The sequence below is a fragment of the Osmerus eperlanus genome, chromosome 23 (genome assembly GCF_963692335.1).
Source record: "Osmerus eperlanus chromosome 23, fOsmEpe2.1, whole genome shotgun sequence".
Taxonomy (NCBI): domain Eukaryota; kingdom Metazoa; phylum Chordata; class Actinopteri; order Osmeriformes; family Osmeridae; genus Osmerus; species Osmerus eperlanus.
Window position 1 is genome coordinate 2,652,545 of NC_085040.1, and position 23,043 is coordinate 2,675,587.

General features: G+C 53.6%; 1 protein-coding gene across 1 annotated transcript in view; it reads right to left on the reverse strand.

Annotated features, from left to right (window-relative positions):
- Positions 1-23,043, reverse strand: part of dnah2 (dynein, axonemal, heavy chain 2) — a 106,119-nt gene that overhangs the window by 49,906 nt on the left and 33,170 nt on the right. Inside the window, 13 exon segments of the mRNA XM_062449708.1 lie at positions 729-832; positions 1,086-1,274; positions 1,656-1,892; positions 2,050-2,145; positions 2,410-2,627; positions 3,254-3,392; positions 4,133-4,313; positions 14,723-14,805; positions 16,260-16,416; positions 17,905-18,008; positions 18,429-18,590; positions 18,913-19,076; positions 22,804-22,978. Of these exon segments, the coding sequence (XP_062305692.1) occupies positions 729-832; positions 1,086-1,274; positions 1,656-1,892; positions 2,050-2,145; positions 2,410-2,627; positions 3,254-3,392; positions 4,133-4,313; positions 14,723-14,805; positions 16,260-16,416; positions 17,905-18,008; positions 18,429-18,590; positions 18,913-19,076; positions 22,804-22,978 (2,009 nt within the window).

The following is a 23,043-nucleotide window of genomic DNA, read 5'->3' on the forward strand; positions in this document are numbered from 1 at the left end:
AGAGAGAGAGACCCCGGAGAGAGAGAGATCCTTAGGGAGAGAGACATCCGGAGAGAGAGACCCCGGAGAGAGAGAGAACCTTAGGGAGAGTGACATCCGGAGAGAGATAGACCCAGAGAGAGAAAGGGGGACGAGACAGCGACCTCTTTTGAACCCTGCTCCTGCGCTCAGCCTCTCTGCATGTGTCCTCTGCACCTGTGGCTGGTGCATTAGCCAGCCTGGTACTGCTGACTACACTAATAGTGTCTGCTATCTCTGCCAGTCATGTAATGGTCTTAACTAATTACACCGATGTTAATCATAGACAGACTCTGTTAAATAGCTGCTCTCATTAAAACAGACCGCTGATGCTGGATGTTGATATGCTATCTAGACTACGATTTGTCTCTCCACTGAATGGCTGTCCTGCTCTTATAATCAACATCCCAATTAGAGGGAGCGATTGATCTCTGGGTTTGGCATGTGTGTGTATGAGCATGTGTGAGTGAGCATATGTGTGAGTGAGCGTGTGAGCGTGTGTGTGTGAGAGTGTGTGTGTGAGCGTGTGTGAGTGAGTGTGTGTGCGTGTGAGCGTGTGTGAGAGTGTGTGTGTGAGCGTGTGTGAGTGAGTGAGTGTGTGTGCGAGCGTGTGTGTGTGAGAGTGTGTGTGTGAGCGTGTGTGTGTGAGAGTGTGTGTGTGAGAGTGTGTGTGTGAGAGTGTGTAGTCTGTGTGGAGGCGGGCCCCACACCTGTCAGTGAGAGGAGTAATGACGAGCCGTCCAGAGTTGCCCAGGTACTCGTATCCGTACTTGAAGTGTGTGTTGGTCTGTCTAATGATGCAGTCATCCACTTCCTGTGGGAGAGAGGAGGTGGGGAGAGGGGGATGAGGGCAGCTGGCTCTCATCCTCAGTGCCTCACAGTCGTCCTCCTCGTCATTTCCATCTCTAAAATGTTGGCATGGACTTTGGTTCACCTCTCCTTCTTTTCTTTCACCCCCCCCCCCCAGAACTTCAGTGGAAGTTTCAGTGAAACTCCCAGTAGCTGAACCTCCCCCCTCCTACCTTCTCCCAGTAGAGGCGGAGCTAGCTGAACCTCCCCCCTCCTACCTTCTCCCAGTAGAGGCGGAGCTGGCTGAGCCAGTCGAAGGCGTTGACGTCGTTGCAGCCGGTCTTGGCCAGCTTGTCAATGACGTCGCGGTCGTGCACCTCCACGGTGACCAGCGCCACGATCTTCAGACGCAGGATCTTGGAGAGGTTCCCCCGGATGGCCTCGGAGTAGCGGTGCAGCATGGACACCTGCGAGGGAGGGGCCGAGGGGCGTGAGACACAGCCGGCGCACACCTTCATCTGAAGCCATGTGCACACAGGGCTGATAGAAGGAGTCAAATATCTGTGTACTGCATACTTATGAATAATTATGTTTTGTTTTTTTTAAGAATAGAAGTATGCAGTGGCATAACGACATCGCTGACGTTGATAACAAACCAAACCGTTTCAAAATCGGTTGAAAATTGAGCAAGTTATGGTCATTTAAAAAGTACATGTAGCACCAACACAATGTTATGGGTGAGCGAGTTGACTGTAGCAAGATGGCCGCCATGTGCGGACGTTCGACTCCGTTTTCCGGCAACGCGGACGAGACATCTACCCTTTATATATATCTATGGTCCCCCCCACCTGTTTCTTCTTCATGGACTTGAGGGCAGACTTGTCGCCCTTGTCCTTGCCCGTGAGGAGGGCCTTGGTGACGTCGGCGGTCCACTGGATCTGGCTAGAGGTGATGAGCATCTGTCCAGGCCAGTCCTTCACCCACTTGTCCCTCTTCCCCGTCATCTTCTTCAGGGCCGTGCGACAGTTCTTCAGGGACTCCTTCAGAGTCCAGCGCATGTTCCTCTCCACGTCGCAGAGCCACGCCTGGAACAGACACACACACACCACACACCACACACAATGAGAGACACTATAGATGATACGCCACGATCACAACCTTTCCTTTCGTCATATTCCTCCCCACAGAGTTATAATTCTGTCGATCCTCCCCACATCACTCCCCTCCCCACCTCCAGCCTACCTCTACTGGCCCCTCCAGCAGGACAGGGTGGGTGAGGTCAACAAACTCCCCCTCAGCGGAGAACATCCCGTTGGCCTCTGACTTGCTGATCCCCACCTGGAGAACACACATAGTGAGGAGCATATCACCCTGTGTGTGTGTGTGTGTGTGTGTGTGTGTGAGTGTGTGTGTGTGTGTGTGAGTGAATGTGCTGTTTGTGTGTGAGAGAGGTAGAAAAAGATAGATACAGTAGATGATTAAAAAGAGAAAGAGAGAAAGATAGTGAGGTGTTTTTGTGCATGTGTGTTCTGGTGCAGATGGGTTTCAGTGTGTGTGTGTGTGTGTGTGTGTGTGTGTGTGTGTGTGTGTGTGTGTCAGCACCTTGGCGATACGCAGGCTCTTGATGTTGTCAAAGCACTTCTTGAGGTGCGGCTGCACGGCCTCGGGGTGGCGAGACTGGCCCAGGATCTCCAGCAGGTCGTCGTTGGACAGGAAGTAGAACCGGGGGAAGATCTGGCGCTTGGTCTCCAGGTACATGTCAAGAGACTTCTGGATCTCCTCCAGCTTGTTGTTCATCTCCGACAGCTTCTCTGGTAGACCTGGGGTGTGTGTGTGTGTGTGTGTGTGTGGGGGGGGGGGGGGTCAATGAGGTATGGGCATGAGAGGTAATTAGGGGAAAACATGACAGACAGAGAGAGACAAACTTAAACTGAGAGGTTAAGACAGAGAGAGAGAGAGACAGAGAGAAAGCCAGAGAGAGAGAGAGGGAGATAGAGAGAGAGGGAGAGAGAGAAAGAGGGAGAGAGAGAGAGAGGCAGAGAGAGGGAGATGGACAGGGCTGGAGTAAGACAGTGTTTGTATTCCCTTCTCCTCTGCCGCCAGGCCGTGGTGTGTGTTCAGCTCCAGAGCCCGGCTCCAGCTAACACACCTGATTAAACTAACCAGCGTCTAAATTGAATGTCATGATTGGCTGGTGATTGGTATTCTACTGAGGCCTCCCTGTAATCTCTGCTCTCGCTGCCTCGCTGGCCTCCTGCACATCACTCCTGGCCCTGGTGTCAAAGTCTTCATTAGCCACCAATGTTTAAAGAAAATGCCCCTTTTCTGCCTTGGTGAGGCGTTTCAACAGCCCCCCTGCCCCCTCTCTCTGCACAGCATCTCCCTGACCCCCGTCCCTGCCCCCCCTCCCCCATCCCTGACCCCCCCCCCCCCCCCCCATCCGTACCTGGGTGGTGCGTTCCCCTCAAGGCGTTGGTGTCCTTGTTGAGGCGGTCCATGATGGTCTTCCAACTGGAGTTGATGTCATCAAACTCTGTGGACTCACGAGGCAGCTGCTTCCTGATGTCCTCCCCCAGGAAGATGTTCTGGAGAGGAGGAGGGGGAGAGGAGGGGGAGGGGAGAGGGGGGGAGAGAAGAGAGGGGGGGAGGGGGAGAGGAGGAGAGGGGGGGGAGAGAAGAGAGGGGGGGAGGGGGGGAGGGGGAGGGGAGAGGAGGAGAGAGGGGGGGAGAGAAGAGAGGGGGGGAGGGGGAGAGGAAAGGAGGAGAGAGGGGGGGGAGAGAAGAGAGGGGGGGAGGGGGAGAGGAGGAGAGAGGGGGAGAGAAGGGAGGGGGGAGGAGATGGAGAGGGGCAAAAAAGCAAAAGCATTGAATGCCTCTCTAAGGCCAAACCAAGGTGTATTTCCACACACACGCACATAAAGGAGGTTGTGAAAACCAGACCACAGAGCTTTGTGGACAGCTAATCAGAGTTAAACGAGCAAATGTGTGGTTTTCTGTTGAACCGGCGCTGAGGACACGGGCTTGAGAGAGCAGCCTGTTGGTGAATGTGTGTTTGTGTGTTCCAGACCACAGTGCTCAGATGGAGGGTGTTAGCACTGGGTACACACCATGTTCCTGTAGAGAGAGGCAAGCCAAGCTCTGCCTGAGAGGGAGAACACAGCAACATGTATGGCACGTGAGTGTGCCATGTTTATTTGTGTGTGTGAGTGAATGAGCGTGATTGTGTGCGCCTGGACATATGCGTGAGTGCACATGTGTGTGTGTGTGAGTGTGTGTTGGGGCATGTTGTGTGTGTGTGTCAGGACGTGTTGTGTGCGTGTGTTACCTCCAGGTACATCCACTGTCTCTGCACGGTGAGGATCATCTCGATGACCTCCAGCACCAGGGAGAGGCAGCGCTCCCAGCGGTCCACCTCCTTCTCAAACGCCCTGACGAAGCGGGACGCCTTCATGGTGGACAGGGTCACCTGGTTGTCCTCCAGAGCCTGGAACACCTCCTCTGTTCCCCTGGAGAAAGGAGCAGGAGGAGAGGAGGGGAAGAGGTGCAGGAGGAGAGGAGGAGGACCGAGGGAGGAGTAGTGGAGGATGTGGAGGGAGGAGAAGAATAAGAGTAGGAAAAGGGGGAGAGAGACGACCGGGGAGAGAGGGAGAAGAGAATGAGAGACATAGGGGTTAGATTACTAATGCAAGTATTTCGCCATACCATCCCAGTCCCAAACACACAGCGTTCCATCCCACAGAAGAAAATGCTTGTATTTCTCCCGTAAGACAGGAGCGTGTGCAGAGAGTGGAGCCCATGAACACAGGTCTGGCCATGTTTTGCTCCTCAAGCCTGTCTGACGGCTCTGTAGCCATGCTGGGAGGGCTGGCCAGAGCAGCCTGCTCTCTGCTCCATTATAACACACACACTCATACACACCCCCATCCACACACATACCGTACCTCCCTCTCCAGCTCCCTCTCTGTCCCCAGGAAAGTGATGGAGGTATTGTGAGGACTGGGGGTGGGGGTGGGGGTGGGGGTGGAGGGTCAGAGAGAGCCTCCATCAGCCCCTCATGAGAAGGACAAAGTGAAGCAGCGTCCGCCTCCGCCCCCCCGCCTAGCGTGCCCGGTAACCATGGCAGCAGCCTCGCACGGCACTGCGGCCGTTGCCATGTCAACGGCGGCGGCAGGGTTTCTGGCGAGGACCGGGCTCGGCAGGGGCGACACACCTGACGCAGGCGCGCACACACACACATACACACACGCACACACACACACACAACACACACACGTAGACACGCACACACGTAGACATACACACACACACACACTTGCAGACACGCACACACACACTCACACAAAGGCAGGCCCACCCTCATGATGGTTGGAGGGTTTGTACTGTATATGAAGTGAGGAGGGGGGGGGGGGATATCATTACTGAATGTGTGACAAGGGTTCAAATGCTGCTTTTTCTAAATGGTGACGTGTGTCGTTTCTGTCGCCCGGAGCCCAGCTGGAGCACACACACACACACACACACAGGCAGGAACCAACCTGACACCTACAAAGGCACAACGCTTTTTTACAGATGCACAGAAAGGCAAGAGGGACACACAAAAAATGAAGCGGGTCTCACACACACACACACTCTTAGACACACACTCTTAGACACACACACACACACACACACACACTCTTAGACACACACTCTTAGACACACACACACTCTTAGACACACACTCTTAGACACACACACACACACTCTTAGACACACACTCTTAGACACACACACACACTCTTAGACACACACTCTTAGACACACACACACACACACACTCTTAGACACACACACACAAACACGCAGAGAGCATGGCTCCAGCAGGTGTGCGGAGAGACAACCTTTCTTTCATCAGACGTGGTAGGCTTCAATCCCCCTCCTCCTGTTTAAAGCTGCTCCTCCACTCTGGCTGTCTAATTAGAGCCCCTGCCTGGCTCTGGGCTGGCTGGGGGACTTTGCACACACACACACACACACACACGTCACAGCTCAATCTCTTCCACACTCACAAGCACAAACAGATCACTATATATACACATTTCTTTCAAACTCCAAAAAGCAGCAGCACATCACCTTAACACACACACACACACACACACGCACACACACAGCATCACGCCATACCCCGTTGCTGGCCACATATTAATAACCAAGTCTCCAATGTCAATTTCAGCTCTCAAGGACTGTGGGTGCTGAGCAAGGCAGGGGCCATGCAGAGAGAGTGCTGGAGACACACACAGAAGCACACACACACACACACACAGAGAGAGAGTGCTGGAGACACACACAGAAGCACACACACACACACACAGAGAGAGAGTGCTGGAGACACACACACAGAAGCACACACACACACAGAGAGAGAGAGAGAGAGAGAGAGAGAGAGAGAGAGAGTGGGGCCTTAATGGAGTAATGCATTCATGTCCTTATTCATAGTGATTCCCTGGAGCTTGCTGGGTCCTCCAGCTCATCTACCTAAACAAAACCTCAATACCTCTGGCAGGGAGGGATGGAGGGAGGGCAGGGGGGGGGGTGGAGGGAGGGAGTGAGAGGGAGGGCAGGGGGTGGGGGGGGGGTGGAGGGAGGGAGTGAGAGGGAGGGCAGGGGGTGGGGGGGTGGAGGGAGGGAGTGAGAGGGAGGGCAGGGGGTGGGGGGGGAGTGAAGATGGGGTAGTCAGAGATGGAGGTTGTCATGGCATTGAATACCCGCCGTTTTATCACATCTGATATGGGGAAGAAAGAAATCTTATGAAAGGACGAAAGATAGTTAGGTAGAGAACAGAGGGCGAGAGAGAGAGAACAGAGAGAGAGAGAGATAAAGAGGATGGCAGGGAGAGAGCAGAGGAGAAGAGAGAGCAGAGCGGGAGCGGAGGGCCCAGCAGCAGGCGAGAGGGGGGCAGGTTGTTTTGAAAGCGCCGGGTACTTGACCTCCAGTGTGGTGAGAATGAGAGGAGAGGGCCTGGCCTGGGGCTGGCTGTGCTCCCCTCAACACAGCACGCTTCATCAGCCAGCCACAAACTCAGATAGGGCACACACACAAACACACACACACACACTACTCTGAGCATGAATACACTGTATGCACACATGAGAGAAAGATCCATATGGCACCATCTTGAATGCCTCAGAGCACATCCAAGTGTACATACACACACATTCATATCACACACACACACACACACACACTCCCTATGCAGTTTTGCCATGCACACACACACACACACACCACCCAGCCACACACCATTTACAGTCAAATGCTGCTAGCACTGTAGGGCACACACACGTACTGACTGACCCATATACACCCACGCAGTAATCATGCTTGACAATGCTGACAGACCACACATGTTGTACACACACTATAATTACACACTAACCCTGAGGACACAGATAACAGATATGGGTTGACTGACACAAGCACCCAAACACACAAAGGGTTCAATACCCACACACACACACACACAGTGATGTTTCCATTGACTGCTCAAGCAGTCACCCGGCCTCTTTAAATGCTGAAACAACAAACTCACTGACCCAAAGCTCTGTTCACATGTGCTTGGCTTGGTCTGGGCTAATACACAAACACAACACACACACACCCCCAAAAGATAAAATATATGCTGATCGATGTGGAGCTGGAAAAATGCCCACAGGGCTAATGCCCACTGTTCTGGCTGGTTGACTGGCTGGCTGGCTGGCAGACTGGCTGAACAGAGACCAGAGGCTGAGTGAATGGAGGATGTGGCTGGCTAGCTAGCTAGCTAGCTAGCTGTCTGTCTGGCTGGCTGGCTGGCTGGTTGGCTGGCAAACTAGCTGGACAGAGCCCAGAGGCTGAGTGAATGGAGGATGTGGCTGGCTGGATGTGTAACTGTGTTTTCGATCACAATATACTGCCTGCTTTTAATGTTTCACACACGAGAGCAGTGGAATAATCTTTTGGGTGAATCTTTGATGGTGTGTGTAGTGCAAACGCCCAAGGGCATATTTATAAATGGGTAATTCTATTCAGAGCCTTGAGTGTGTATCCACTGCAAAGCAGGGAACGAGTGACAGACATGCAGAGAAACGCATCATTGACACACCTCTGAAGTTCCCGCACGCACAGACATTCATACACACACTCGCTTACACACATACACAAATGCACATGAACCATTTTTGCATATTAAAAGTAAGCTAGAGCTTATAAACACACACACACACACACAACCCAAATGCCACTACCTTGTAAAAAAGATGCCAGTGTACACACAGACTGAAATGAGAGAGGCGCATAATTGGGACCATAACTGGAAACAAGCGTGTTTATGTGAGAGAGGGCTTTAGTGTTTCATGTCTCGGTGTACTTTGACTCTATCTGACAGCATCTTGGACACACGACACTGCATGTTAACGTGAAGCCAGCTACTGGGTCCAGCTCTACGTTGTTTTGTTTGTTGATGTGTGAGAGATAGACTGGAGGAGGCCCATGCAGAGGAGGCCCATGCAGAGGAGGCCCATGCAGAGGAGGCCCATGCAGAGGAGGTCCATGCAGAGGAGGTCCATGCAGAGGAGGCCCATGCAGAGGAGGCCCATGCAGAGGAGACCCATGCAGAGGAGGCCCATGCAGAGGAGGCCCATGCAGAGGAGGCCCATGCAGAGGAGGCCTCTCCACCCTGCCTCCACTCCATGTTCACTGTGCTCTCTTCTCTCCTCATCCTGAACTCCTCTCCTCCTTTTCCTTCCCCTCTCCTCCTTTCTCCTCCCCACCCCCCTCTCCTCTCCTCTCCTATCCCAGGACAATCAGTGGTGCTGGCTTGGGATGCTAATTGAATTGGGCTGGAGGTCTGGTGGTAATGTGCAGCAGATGGCCGGGGCATTCCTGCATTCTCCAGCAGCGGGCCTGGATCTGCCCAGGGTAATGAAAGCAGCACGCAGGCTAGAGAACAGCCCTCACCCTCTTACTGTGGCTCTACACACACTGGCACTCACACACTCACTCACACACACACACTTTTGTCCCCTCATGGCCACTTGCTCAGAAAAGGTGTCACACAGTGTTGTCGTCATTTCATCCAGGAATACGGCGTCTGACTAATACACAAACGCACTTGCCTCTCTGATGCACGCACACGCACACACATTAGCGCTGACACACACACACACACACACAATCGACAGTACAGTACATGTCTTTGTTACATTCACCATATACACTGCACCCAAACCCAGCTCTCCAGTACCAGGCTGTTGAGGCCTGTCACTAGGTGGCAGTGTTGAGCTGTGAGGACTCCACAGCGCTGGTGTTTAGCGATGTGGGGGCGCTGCACTGAAGACATAATAAAGACACAAATCAATGTTGATAATTTGGAGAGTGGCCCGACCTGGACTGAGTTATAATTTTCCAGGTCTTGTGCTGCGCTGGAGAGTAAACAGTATGCACAGTAAATCAGAGGGGAGGCTGGAGAGAGGGAGGAGGGGAGCGAGGGAATGAAAAGGAGAGAGGAAAGAGAGTGAGGCGGGTAGGAAGAAATGCTTTAGAAAAAAAAGGAAAAAAGGAGAGAGACAGCGGCATGAAGGGAGAGAGAGAGAGGCGGGGGGGAAGAGAGAGAGAGAGAGAGGCGAGGGGGGCAGAGAGAGAGGGACGAAACAGAAAGGGGGAGAGAGAGAGATAATACGAGATGTGGTTGAAAAGCAGCTTCTAATGTAATAACTGCTCTGTGAGGAGGGAAACATACAATAACAACCATCATCGGCTATCAAGTGCATCTGGAAATAAGCGCAACACAACCTGCTATATGTCTGTACGTGTGCACTGATGTGTGTGCGTGTGTGTGCATGCGCTCTCTGGGTGATTATCCTGCTGTGACATGAGCGTGGGCAGATTAGAGGTGAGACAGATAGAGAGGTGCATTGTCGTCAGGACGAGGAGTGTGTGCTCGAGTAAAACAACACGCGAAGAAAACCATGTTCTCTGCAAACCTCTGCAAACCTCTGTTAGGGCGTCAGGTGGCTGAGCGGTTAGGGAAGCGGGCTAGTAATCAGAAGGTTGCCAGTTTCCCGGCAGTGCCAAATGGCGTTGTGTCCTTGGGCAAGGCACTTCACCCTACTTGCCTCGGGGGGAATGTCCCTGTACTTACTGTAAGTCGCTCTGGATAAGAGCGTCTGCTAAATGACTAAATGTAAATGTAAACCAGACAACGTGTTTTGTACGTTTGTGTCTGAGTGTGTGCAGTTCCCCTCTGAGGAGGTCTGTACGTACGTTTGTGTCTGAGTGTGTGAGCCTGTATAAGTCTGTGTGTGTGTACGAATGTATTAGTGACTGAGGGTGTACAAGCGTGTGTGTGTGGGTGCGTGTGTCTGTGTGTGGGTGCGTGGCAGCCGTTCTGGGGGCAGTGAGAGATGGATGGGTGAGTCTGTAGGTGGTAATAACAGGGGACTTGTGCTCTGCCGTGTACAGCATGTCCTGCCGTTCTGTTATTCCAGCCAGAGCAGCACAGCACAGGGGCTGGAGCATCCACTACAGGACCCCGTCACATAACAGGCTGTGCTCTGGCACACACACACACTGTGCACACACACACACACACGAACGCACACTGTACACACACCCTGTTAACACACACACATACACATGCGCATGCATACAGACACCCACAGGTACTGTACATAAACACACTGCGCAGTACACACACACAGATACTGTTCACACGCCACTCACTGTACACACACACACACATTATGCACCCTCACACATCTTCCTGTCCCCAGAATGAGGCACCAGCATACCTTGGCCTCTGCTCAACCACCAACCTGCCATGGGTGGGCGACCACATCCACACTGTGTGTGTCTGTGTGTGCACTGTCTCTCTCTCTACTGTATGTTAGTGTCTTACTCACATCATCCACAGTATCATCATCCATCATCTGTCCTGCCCTCCCAGACACCTCCATCAGTTACTGAGAGGCCCAATCATTTGGAAATTTGATTAAGTCCCCCCCTCCTCCCCCATCCTCACCCCTCAGACAAGCCATGTGAATACAAAGCAGCCCATATTAAGACTATCCCATAATAAAGAGTGGTGAGAATGATTCCCGAGTCCCAGGATCTAAGCTTCTGTAGGAAACGACAAATGGAGGGAGATTAATCATACGTTTATCCTCCCCTCTCTCTCTCCCTCTCTCCCGTGTCTGTCCAAATCTCTCTCTCTCCCGCCCGCTCTCTCTCTGTCCAGACCTCTCTCTCTCTCTCTCTCTCTCTGGCTAGTTATGTGGCCAGGGATGGGATGATGGGGCATAGGTTTGTGTTAAACAAGGGGACGAGAGAGGAGCAGGAGAGACGACCTGATGGCATCTCTCCTCCTCCACTGAATCCTCGTGTTACCAAGGACGCAGATCTGAAAGAGAGACAGGCAGAGAGAGACCGAGAAGGACAGATCGCGGCAGCAAGAGACAGAGAGAGACACAAAGCCTCTGCTCAAGAACGAGCACCTAAGGATCTATAAATAGGAGGAGAGGAAGGAGAGAGAGAGAGAGGAGGGCAATTGGTGTGTAAGCTCTTTCTATCTTGCAGTATATCCTCGACATGCCGTCCTCCTTTTCCTCCCCCTCTCTCTCTCATCCACTTCTACCTGTCAATGTTGTTCATCCACTCCCTATTATCCTACCCTATGTGTTTTTCCCTCATTCTACAATCCATCACGCTCACCTTCCCTGTCTCACCTTCCTTTCTATGTCTTCACTCTGTTCCTCTGCTTTTCCACCTTCCTTTCCTCTTCCTTTTCCCCCTGATTCTCTCTCCGCGTGCATGTGTGTATCTGTGTGTGCGTGATTGGTATGCATGTGTGTGATCTGTGTGTTAGTGTGTGTGACCTGTGTGTGTGTGTGTGTGTGACCTGGCGGCTCCCAGGTGGGAGAGGGGAGGTGACGTGACACCTGGAAGCCGGCTGACAGCCTGGAGGAGCGAGACGCAGCTTCGCCGCTTTCATCCCTGACGTTTCAACATCCTCCTCCAACCTCACACACCGGTCGCCACATTTAGACACGCTCACACACACAATGACATATCCACCCCCCCACACACACATATATACACACACACACACACAAAATGACATATTCACCCCACCCACCCGCCCCCCCCACACACACACACACACACAGATAGACATGTCAACACCCATCCCTAGGTAAGCATGGTCAGATGGTTCCTACAACCTTTGTGTGACCACACAGCTCCTTGCCCTCCACCCAGGGTCTTCCACACTGCCCTCCCTCACCCAGGGGTACTGCCCTCCCTCACCCAGGGGTAATGTCCTCCCTCACCCAGGGGTACTGCCCTCCCTCACCCAGGGGTACTGCCCTCCCACACCCAGGGGTACTGCCCTCCCACACCCAGGGGTACTGCCCTCCCACACCCAGGGGTACTGCCCTCCCTCACCCAGGGGTACTGTCCTCCCTCACCCAGGGGTACTGCCCTCCCACACCCAGGGGTACTGCCCTCCCTCACCCAGGGGTACTGCCCTCCCTCACCCAAGGGTACTGTCCTCCCTCACCCAGGGGTACTGCCCTCCCACACCCAGGGGTACTGCCCTCCCTCACCCAGGGGTACTGCCCTCCCACACCCAGGGGTACTGCCCTCCCTCACCCAGGGGTACTGTCCTCCCTCACCCAGGGGTACTGCCCTCCCACACCCAGGGGTACTGCCCTCCCTCACCCAGGGGTACTGCCCTCCCTCACCCAGGGGTACTGTCCTCCCTCACCCAGGGGTACTGCCCTCCCTCACCCAGGGGTACTGCCCTCCCTCACCCAGGGGTACTGCCCTCCCTCACCCAGGGGTACTGTCCTCCCTCACCCAGGGGTACTGCCCTCCCTCACCCAGGGGTACTGCCCTCCCTCACCCAGGGGTACTGCCCTCCCACACCCAGGGGTACTGCCCTCCCACACCCAGGGGTACTGTCCTCCCACACCCAGGGGTACTGCCCTCCCTCACCCAGGGGTACTGCCCTCCCTCACCCAGGGGTACTGCCCTCCCTCACCCAGGGGTACTGTCCTCCCTCACCCAGGGGTACTGCCCTCCCTCACCCAGGGGTACTGCCCTCCCTTACCCAGGGGTACTGTCCTCCCTCACCCAGGGGTACTGCCCTCCCTCACCCAGGGGTACAGGACTCCAGCCCCGCGGCCTCGCCACACAAACATGTCAGACCCAGTCATGAAACATCCCTGTGTTTGGCATGTCTGGCTCTGCGCTGTCTGGGAGAGATTAATCTGGTACTTTACTACTGTCAACATGCTAGGGTTTCAAACGCCCTGTGATCCTAAACAAACTGTCACATGTGGTTTCTGCCGATGGGAGAGGTAATGTGTTTCGGGAGGGAAAACGTCATTTCTTAGACGCACTGGATGTTCCGTTGGCTGATAAGCTGTTTAATGTGACATCATTAGATTACCAACCAAAACCCCCCCCCCAAACAATCGTTAAGGTCATGGCTTATCGGAGCTCTCCAAAGCTTTGGCATCTCTTATTGTGCATAAGCCCCTTCTTTTCTCCCCTCTTCCTCCTCTACCCCTCCGAGCCCTGGAGGCCTTTGGAAGTGACTTCATAGCACACACACACACAGACACACACTCCCCGCACACTGCCACACCTAATAACACAACACTGCAGGAAGACTGACCTGACTACATCACTAATGTTCCACAGCCCTGAGGCAGTGCTGCTCTATCATGTTGACAAAATGGCTGCTCCCTTTAGTTTAGCACCAGACAGGATGATCTTGTGCGTTGCTCCTTTGTTGTGGGGAGTTATTTTCCCCCGATATTAATGCAGCGCGAGACTGGATCTGACGTTGCAAAACATCCCCGCTTCCATCGTACCGTAAACACACACCAACCAAGCCCTCCTCGGTTGAGCAAGGGGTGGAGATGCGGAGGGGGAGGTTGGGTGTGTGTGTGAGTGTGTGTGTGTGTGGGGGGGGGAGTGGTTGTGAGGGAGGGACACATGAAAGTTATGGTTCAATTAGGCGGAGGGTAAAAATAATCTAATCCATAAATTAGCTAAAAGTCAATTAGGACAAGTTGCCAATTAAGGACAAATGTGTGACTTGAGGGCAAGTCTATAACAGGCAGCAGGAGCAGCCCCACTCTGGGAGGACTGTGTCCTTGCTTGTTTACGTGGTGCCGGGCTGAGGCAGAGCAGGGACCGTGTCTGCTAGAGAATTACCCACGCTCACGCAATCTGCTGAGGCCCACCTAGGGGCCCTGGCTAGCTGTCTGTCTGGCTGTTCTGAGTAGATCCTCTGGTTGTGTTGCGTGTCTAAATGTGTGTGTGTGTGCTGGGGGGTGAGGGAGTCAGGTGTTAGAAGGAGTTTATAGGGCAGAATGAGCGATTCTGATCTGACTAAATGCTCAGCAGAGCCGTGCTCTGGCGGGGGGAGTTACCCAGGCTTGTCGGCTGTGTGTGGAAGAGCAGTCAAACTAGCTCCGTTACCCTGAGCAGTGAGCTCACGCAGCCTGCTGAAACAGCAGATCCCCACACTGCTGGGGGGAAACCTGGAACAGCATGTTTTACCCTGAGCCTCCCTAAGACCAGGGGGCTTAACAGAGGAGCCTATCTTCTGGTCTCTCCTGTGACCTTGTACCTGGTGACCTGACCTCTCTGTGACCCTTGACCCCCCGTCCCTCCTCACCTCAGCCTGTGGTGACCCTTGACCCCCTTTCCCTCCTCACCTTAGCCTGTGGTGACCCTTGACCCCCTCCTCACCTCAGCCTGTGGTGACCCTTGACCCCCTCCTCAGCTCAGCCTGTGGTGACCCTTGACCCCCTCCTCACCTCAGCCTGTGGTGACCCTTGACCCCCTCCTCACCTCAGCCTGTGGTGACCCTTGACCCCCTCCTCACCTCAGCCTGTGGTGACCCTTGTCCTTGTACGGGGTGATGTCCAGGACCGTCTCCTCCCAGGTCTTAGCGATGCTCTCCAGGCCCTGGAAAGTACCAGAATAACAACGTTCACATCCACACACGTACCTCACCTCACATGCAAATTCCGGAGCAAGGGTGTGTGTGTGTGTGTGTGTGTAATGTGTGTGTGTGTGTAATGTGTGTGAGTGTGTGTCGAGGGAGCAGGGGAATTAGCGGCCTGAGCAGGCGAGCAGACAGCTCTCCTACAGATGTGAAACCATTGATGTTGGCACCTCACGGAGCGGCGCTCACTCACATCACACAGCTGAACCTTCCAGAAATAAGCATGATGATGAACAAGGCATGCAACCAGATATATATTTAAATATACACACGTTCTTCTTTTCCTCGCTCATTCTCCTTTCCCCACCTCTTTTTCTCATGACTTTTAAGTGAACTGTGTCAGGGGTTGTGTGGGGGGGGGGCAGAGGGGGTGGCCGTGGGTGTTCACACACTCTGTGTTGATGTAACCTCTGTTGGTGCTGAACACTGAGGTGGGGTGGGGCAAGAAAGAGGGAGAGAGAGAGAGAAAGAAGGGGAAGGAGAAAAACAGAAAGAGAGAGAGAAAAGGAAGAAATGTCAAGAGAGAAGTGAGAGAGAGAGATAGAGAGAAAGAGAGAGAGAATGCGCTGGAGAGAGAGGACTCAGAGTGTCTGACAGTCCGACAGGGCTGGGGACCCAGGACAGCAGGGGGCCCCCCGGTCTGATCTGATGTGGAGGATATCAAGCCCTGCTCAGGCTCAGTCTCCCCTGGCGCTCAGCTGCCAGAGCTGGACCCACCCAGGGGAGACCGCAGTGATGAACTGCAGCCACAGCGCTAATGCTAGCACCGCTAACGGCTAGATAGCAACCTAACCTCTCACATTTATGATCGCTGCAGCTTGCTGGATAATTAACCCCCATTGCTGCTCTTGCTAGCAAGGTACTTAACCCCTCCGGTACCCCTCTGCTCCAGCTAGTCGGCTAGCTACTTGACCCTTAGCAGCGCTGCATCTAGCTCTGTACCTGGGGCTATTAGCACACAGAGACCTCTGCACCTGTGAGCCATTTATCACTATAGACCCACACTGCCCACCAGGAGGCTTTCATAAGCTGTGAGCACACATGGAGGCGGGCCCGGGTCCCACAGGAGACCAGGGTGAACACTTTGGAGGGCCCTGAAAGGAAATACACTCTGAACTATGAACCCGGAGAGAAAATAGAAAAGATTGAATGACTGACGCCCCAGGGACATGTATGTGTGGAGAGAGACGGAGAGATGATGAAGTCAGTGGTACATGTTGTGGTAGACAGAGAGAAAAGATAGAAGGGGGGGGGAGACAGAGAGAAGGCATGAACGAGAGAAACGGGTAGAAAGAGAGAGACAGAGAGTCTGGCAGCAGACAGCAGAGAGAGGCTCGACACAGGGAGAGAGGTGTGCTTGTCAGCAAGGCAGAGAGCACAGCCCGCCCCCCCCCCCCTCCCCCACAGGGCCGACCTGCTCTATGGAGAGCTCCTTGCTGGCCGCTCCGGAGATCTCGGCTATGCGCTCAGCGTGCTGGTCCATCCCGAGCGCCACGATCTTCTCCAGGGTGAAGTCTGGACTGGTGTGGTCGAACGACCGCTGCAGCTCGTGCCTGATCTGCTCCCAGTGTCTGGTGGCACACACACACACACATCAGGTTAGAAAGGCCAGGTAAGGGAGGAAGGACAGAGAGGAAGAGGGAGCTGAGTGGAGAGTTCCAGATGAGGAGATCCAGGTCCTTCAATGCATCTATTCATTTGTATTCCATCTCATTCCAGGGTTGTCCCTCCCAGCAAAGTGGGGGCTTTAGATGGGAGGCAGAGACATATGTGTGCACGTCTGGTGCAGTCTCTCCTCCAAGTGTGTCATTCCCACCTCGCCCTGACGAGCCTGACTGACAGCTGACAGGAGGAGACGGAGGAGATGGAGGAGGGAGGGGAGGTATCTGTGCCCCCATCCCTCTGGCGTTTTTCCTGGTGTTTAATCACAGTCCCTGTCTCTCACTGGGAAACTCTTCCCCAGGTGCCTCCGCGACTCTTGACTTCAAACACACAACCGTGAACCCTCTCCCCCCCCCTCCCCCCCCCCACCCCCCGCGGCGTTCTGCCGAGTCTCGCTGTGAGTCCACGCTGTTACACGCTCACTCTCCCCCACCGCCTCTCCCGGGCCTCCCCTCCCATCATTCAACGTCAGGCGTGAGGATGGTGTTTATGGTGTGATGCTGTCCCTGGGCGTGCGGGCGAGGCTGCGACAGCTTGGGAGAGATCTTTCAGAGGGTTACATCACCCACGATTAGCTCCTGTCGGTCTGTCGTATCGTAGACACGTATCCACACGGACTCTGGGCCCTGTGTCAAAACAAGCACCCTGGAGGAGGGAGCTGGACAGGCCAGGGGTTCTGACAACGCCAGGTCCAATCTGGGGGGGGGGGGGGGGGCTGACGGAACCACGACAGGGATAGAACCCCTAGAACACTGCTTTGAATGGGAAATGATTTGCCTTTTTGGGGGGGGGTTGGCGGTTGGAGGACTTGTGTATTATTACAGACACAGGAAGAGAGAGACAGAGAAGGGAGAGAGAGAGTTGAGGGTCAACATTCCTCTTGGCCGGGTCTGGCGCCAGGCCTGCTCTCTTCCCACTTCCAAGACAGAGAGACAGAGAGACAGGGCCAGGCCTGGGGAGGAGGGGGGACCACTGGGACCTGATCGTATAGACACTGCCGTCTGACAAGGGGAAATTACATAGTGTATTAAAGAGGGGGAAATTAGACATATAAGGAAGGAAAACCTCAGGAGTGCACATGCTATTGAAGACCGTAGGAGAAGTACTGTACACTGTACGGAAACATCGATGGGGAAGATTAATTTACACTGTTTTAAAGTCTTTTAACAGACCTTCTCCTCTCAACCGAGTACTCTGCGGCAGAGCTGCATACAGGGCTGGAGATGATGAATTGGGAGGATAATTTCATTCGAGTGAGGATGAATGGTAGGTGAGAAGGACACTAGTCTTTGTCCCGTGCCACAGAGTAGGATATGTGAACTGCTTGAGTTTGCTCTGATGCAACTCTATTATAGGAGGACAGTCTCCCTCCCTCCCTCTCTCCCTCTCTCTCCTACCTGTCTCTTATGGCAGGGTTCTTCAGGTCTGAGATGAGAGGGATGGTCCTCTTGAACTGGTCGATCCTGTTCTTGGAGAATTCCACAATCTCCCACTGTCTATCCTGCAGACCACACACACACACACCACACACACACCACAACACAGCTATTGTACACTAGCTACATAGGGACAGTCTAAGCCTGCGTTCCAGCTGAGCATCATGCATTGTTAAGGAAACTGCTAACACGTACATTATACTAATGGAAGAGCAAAGCTGTTAATCACCCCTGTGGAGGACAAACCCTGTTATTACACACGACTGGCACATTGAACATAGGATATTAATATGCATATTTCATACAGCCTTTATGTAGGTTTTTATGTTTCATATTTTATTTCTTCATAAATATGTATTGTTTATAAGAAACGCTCACACTAGGATTTATTTATTTAGGAAGTGTGGGGTAGAGGACAATGAGTTCCAGTCGCCCTCTTCTTATACAGCAGGGTAACACATGCTGAGTAAACACAGAGCGCAGACCTTGAGCTCTCGGCTGAGCTTGTGTAGCTTCTTGAACATGGTCTGGGCCGTGCTCTCCATGTGCTCTGTCTGCAGGCTGCAGAACTGACCGGCCTTCCACTCGTCCCAGTGGGAGTCCCACTGTTGGCTGATCTCCCATACCTGCTGCAGGTGGTCCAGGTCCTGGAGAAGCACACACACACACACACACACCATCAGATATCAGGGTTATCTGAGCCCATACACTCACCGTCTGTGGGAGGATTCCTCACAGTAGGTTTGGAAAGACACAACTTTTCATGTCTGCATCAACACTTCCTGTCTGTGTGTCACGGGGGGCAGCAGCATCAACAACACTGTGCTCCCCCTAGATGTGGGACCACAAGCTGTTGAAGACAGAAGGAAAGAGACAAGGAGAGGAGAGGGGCAGGCAGACAGGCGTCCTGTAGGTGTGAGAGACTCTGTGTGTGTGTGTGTGTGTGTGTGTGTGGGGCGGCGGGCAGACCTTCTCCAGGGTCTGGACGTCCTTGGAGAGCGGCTGCTCTATCTTGAAGATGCTGAGGCCGTGGCGGATGACGCCCTCTTCTTCCTTCAGCAGTTCCAGCTGGGCCCTCAGAGCAGCCACCTGCTCCAGGGCTGACTCACAGGACCCCGCGCTGCCAAACGGACCTACACACACACACACACACACACACGAAGGAGACACACAGTGCAGTACACGCATGAATACACAGAGATCCTGTAGCACACGTCTAGCATACGCATGAACACACACAGACACCCACAGACTAACTATCGCCGGACAGAGTCCATAGCACACAGACGCCAACATACAGATAAGTAAACACGGTACACACACACACGCACGCGCACACACACAGAGCTGCTAATGCACGTGTGGTAATGTGACGAGGTGGAAGGTATAATAAAGCATCAAGGGGAGCAGTTCAGGTTTCAGAGTGGAGGCGCGGGGAGAACAGAGCAGCGATGGTTATCTCTGATGTTTGGTTTCATACGGTGCAGGGGGTCAGCGAGGTGTTCCTCCCTCTGGGTCATTAAGGTTGTTTCACAGCTGGACCGGAGAGGTCGGAGGTCAACCCGTCCTGAGGGAGGGGGGGAGAGGGAGGGGGAGATGAAGAGTAGGAGCCGAGGGAGGAGAGGGGGAGCGAGGGTGTTTATGCGTGCGAGAGAGAAAGAGAGCGATGGAGAAAGAGAGAGACAGAGTAGGAAAGAAAGGCAGACGCAGAGATAGACAAAGAACGAGAAATAAACAGAGAGAGCTAGAGAGAGAGAGCTAGAGAGAGAGAGCTAGAAAGAGAGAGCTAGAGAGAGAGAGAGCTAGAGAGAGAGAGAGAGCTAGAGAGAGAGAGCTAGAGAGAGAGTTAGAGAGAGCTAGACAGAGAGAGAGACAGATAGACAGACCCAGTGGACAGAGGTGTGAGACCCTCCTCTTAATCTGGGGGTTTGAGAATGTTGGCTGGGGACTAGGCCTCTCCAGCCTCCCCACAAAGACAAGGGGCTCCCACGGCCAGGCCTGCTCCGTCACTTGTCAGCTTTGATTTACGAGACACTTGATCTTCAGACCCCCACCCCCTCCCCCTCTCCTCCGTCTCCTGACAGGCCGGGCAGAACACTCCGCAAATCCGTCCTGGTCTCCGCTGAACACACACGGACCACCCCGAGATCTGGTGTGTGAGTCTGTGTGTGTATTCTGGTGTACTTATGACCCCCCCCCCCTCCTTCTCCACCCCATCTCTTATCTGCTTTCAATTAGAGCCCTTGGCTGGACTGGCCGGTTCCCTCTGCTCTCTCGCTGTAGTTGTGTCGATGTGGCCGGGGTCCTAACCAGGGGAAGCATGGAAAACGCTCTGCATAGTGGAGTCTGGCTAAACTAGACCACTGGAGGATTCCTACCACACTCTCTGGGACAACCTGGTGGACTTCATTAGGTGACAGACAAAGAGAGGGAGACAGAGAGACAGAGAGAGAGAGAAAAAGAAAGAGAAAGAGAGAGAGGGAGTGAAAGAGAGACATGAGAGAATGCAACTGAGAGAGCCAGAAACAGAGCAGGAGTGTCTGCGTGTGACAAAGAGAGACGTCTATTTGATGAGACAGTCTATGTTAGAGCATTAGACGGGTCCATCTCCTGCGTTGTGTGCCTCACAGCAGAGAAGGGCTTGTGTCTGACTCTGACCCAAATGAAGGCTATTACAGAGAAAGAGAGAGAGAGAGAGAGAGAGAGAGAGAGAGAGAGAGAGAGAGAGAGAGAGAGAGAGAGAGAGAGAGAGAGAGAGAGGAGAGAGAGAGAGAGAGAGAGAGAGAGAGAGAGAGGTGTTCTATGGTGAATACTAATGTTAGGAAACACAAAGCTGTCTCCGGGACTCATTAACCTGGCAGTCAGCAGCCATTGTTTCACACAACGTTACAAACATTCCCAGTGTCTTCAACCAGGCTGTGTTCGAATGCCCAAAGCACCTTCAAGGAGCCTGGAGTAGAGGACTCAATAGAGGAGAGAGAGGCGTGTGTGTTTGTGTGTGCGTTTGTGTGTGTGTGTGTAAGCATGGGGGAACTTCATGGAAGTTGACAAACCCATCTGTTCTTTCTAACGTGCTGTAACTTTGTCACAGCGTGAGACAGGAGTCTGTTGAAAACTCTGGATTCAGCTCTGGTGAGAGAGAGAGAGAGAGAGAGAGAGAGAGGGAGAGGGAGAGAGAGGAGAGAGAGAGGAGAGAGAGGAGAGAGAGGAGAGAGAGAGAGAGTGAGAGAGAGGGAGAGGGAGAGAGAGGAGAGAGAGAGGAGAGAGAGGAGAGAGAGAGAGAGAGAGAGAGAGAGAGAGAGAGAGAGGAGAGAGAGAGAGAGGGAGGAGAGAGAAGGAGGGAGGGAGGAGAAGAGACAGCAGGAGAAGGAATGGGGGAACTGAGCGAAAGGATGAGAGGGAGGTAAAACAAAAGTAGGACGGGAGGATTGTCCTCTTTGATAGGTTTCAGTGCGACGCGTCTTTGTTCTGCGGGACGATGTGTTGGGTGTGTGAGAGAGGAGGGTGTGTGTGTGTGTGTGTGTGTGTTGTTTCAGACAATTTCAATCAGATTTTTAATGGAAACAGAGTAAACAAAAGGATGGGCCTGCTAACGGCACAGTGCATGATGATGTGTCGCAGTAAACACCTGGGTGGGGGTGGGGGGGGGGGGGGGGGGAGAGCAATGATGGGTAGGTGGACAGAGAGGGGGAGGGAGGGAGGACAATCACGAGAGAAAACAACAATAGAGAACAAAGAGACAGAGGAAGAGAGGAAGTATGGAGGGATGGAGCAGGAGGAAGAAGGGAAGGGAGGGATGTGTTGAGGAAGAGAGGATAGAGGAACGTGGAGAGAGGGGGAGGGAGGGAAAGGTGGAGGAGAGGGAGGGAGAGGTGGAGGAGATGGAGGGAGAGGTGGAGGAGATGGAGGGAGGGGTGGAGGAGAGGGAGGGAGAGGTGGAGGAGAGGGAGGGAGGGGTGGAGGAGAGGGAGGGAGGGAGAGGTGGAGGAGAGGGAGGGAGGGGTGGAGGAGAGGGAGGGAGGGGTGGAGGAGAGGGAGGGAGCCCTCTCTCTCCCCAGGTCTTGTTGTCAGTATTGCTGAGGAGCAGGTGAAGGAGACGGGGTACTGGGCTGGATGAGAGACGCATAATTGGTTGTGATGTTCCTGTGATGTGCACAGCTCTCTGTACACACTGAGAGAAGTGGAGGGAGAACACACACACACCACAGACGAGGAAGTGGGGGGGGGCAGACAGAGAGAGAGAGAGGAAGGGAGAGAGACAGAGAGAAAGAGACAGAGAGAGGAGTGGTGCTGTGAGGGAAGGGTGGTGTTCTCTCTCCAGCAGGGCAGGGCCCCCTACAGGGGGGGCTGTGGCCCTGCACCATGTCAGACATGCAGACACACACACACAACAACCACTGAGTCATCCTGCCCTGACAATGAGGGGGGTCACACACCAGCTGTGTGTGTGTGTGTGTGTGTATTACCACACAGCCTGTATCACACGTGCACACTCCTTAAAGCCATACTGCTCACTTCCCATCACCCATCACTCCAGCCTGCGCTGTGAGGAAACACTAGTTGACTCCAGCCTTGGAGATATTGATCAAGTCAAGGTCATCTTCTGATCAAACATATTGATTGGTGATCCATCAGGTGTCTTAAGTGCTGAGCTGGACCAAAACAGTGCATCTTCAAGCAGGGTTGGATAAAAACAATATATCTATGAGTGTGGATAAAGGTGAAGTCTGTGTGTGTGTGTGCATATGTGCGTGTCTGTTTGTGTGTGAGTGTGTGGTGTGGTGTGGTGTGATTGTGTGTGTGGTGTGTGTTTGTGGTGTGAGTGCGTGTGTGTGTGGTGTGGTGTGGTGTGTGTGTGACCTGAGGTGCTGAAGTCCTGGATGCTGGTGTGCATCTTCTTCTTGAAGTCCTCAGCAGAGTAGATCAGGCCGCTCTTGAACTTGTCCTTGTGCTTCTTCAGCATGACGTCGCTGTCGATCACCACCTGCTGGAACCACAGCCACTCCCCATTCAGGGCCTCCAGCATCTCCTGCACCTGGGGGGGGGGAGGGGGGGGGGGGGGGGTTACAGGCCTGTGTGTGTGTGTGTGTGTAGGACAGG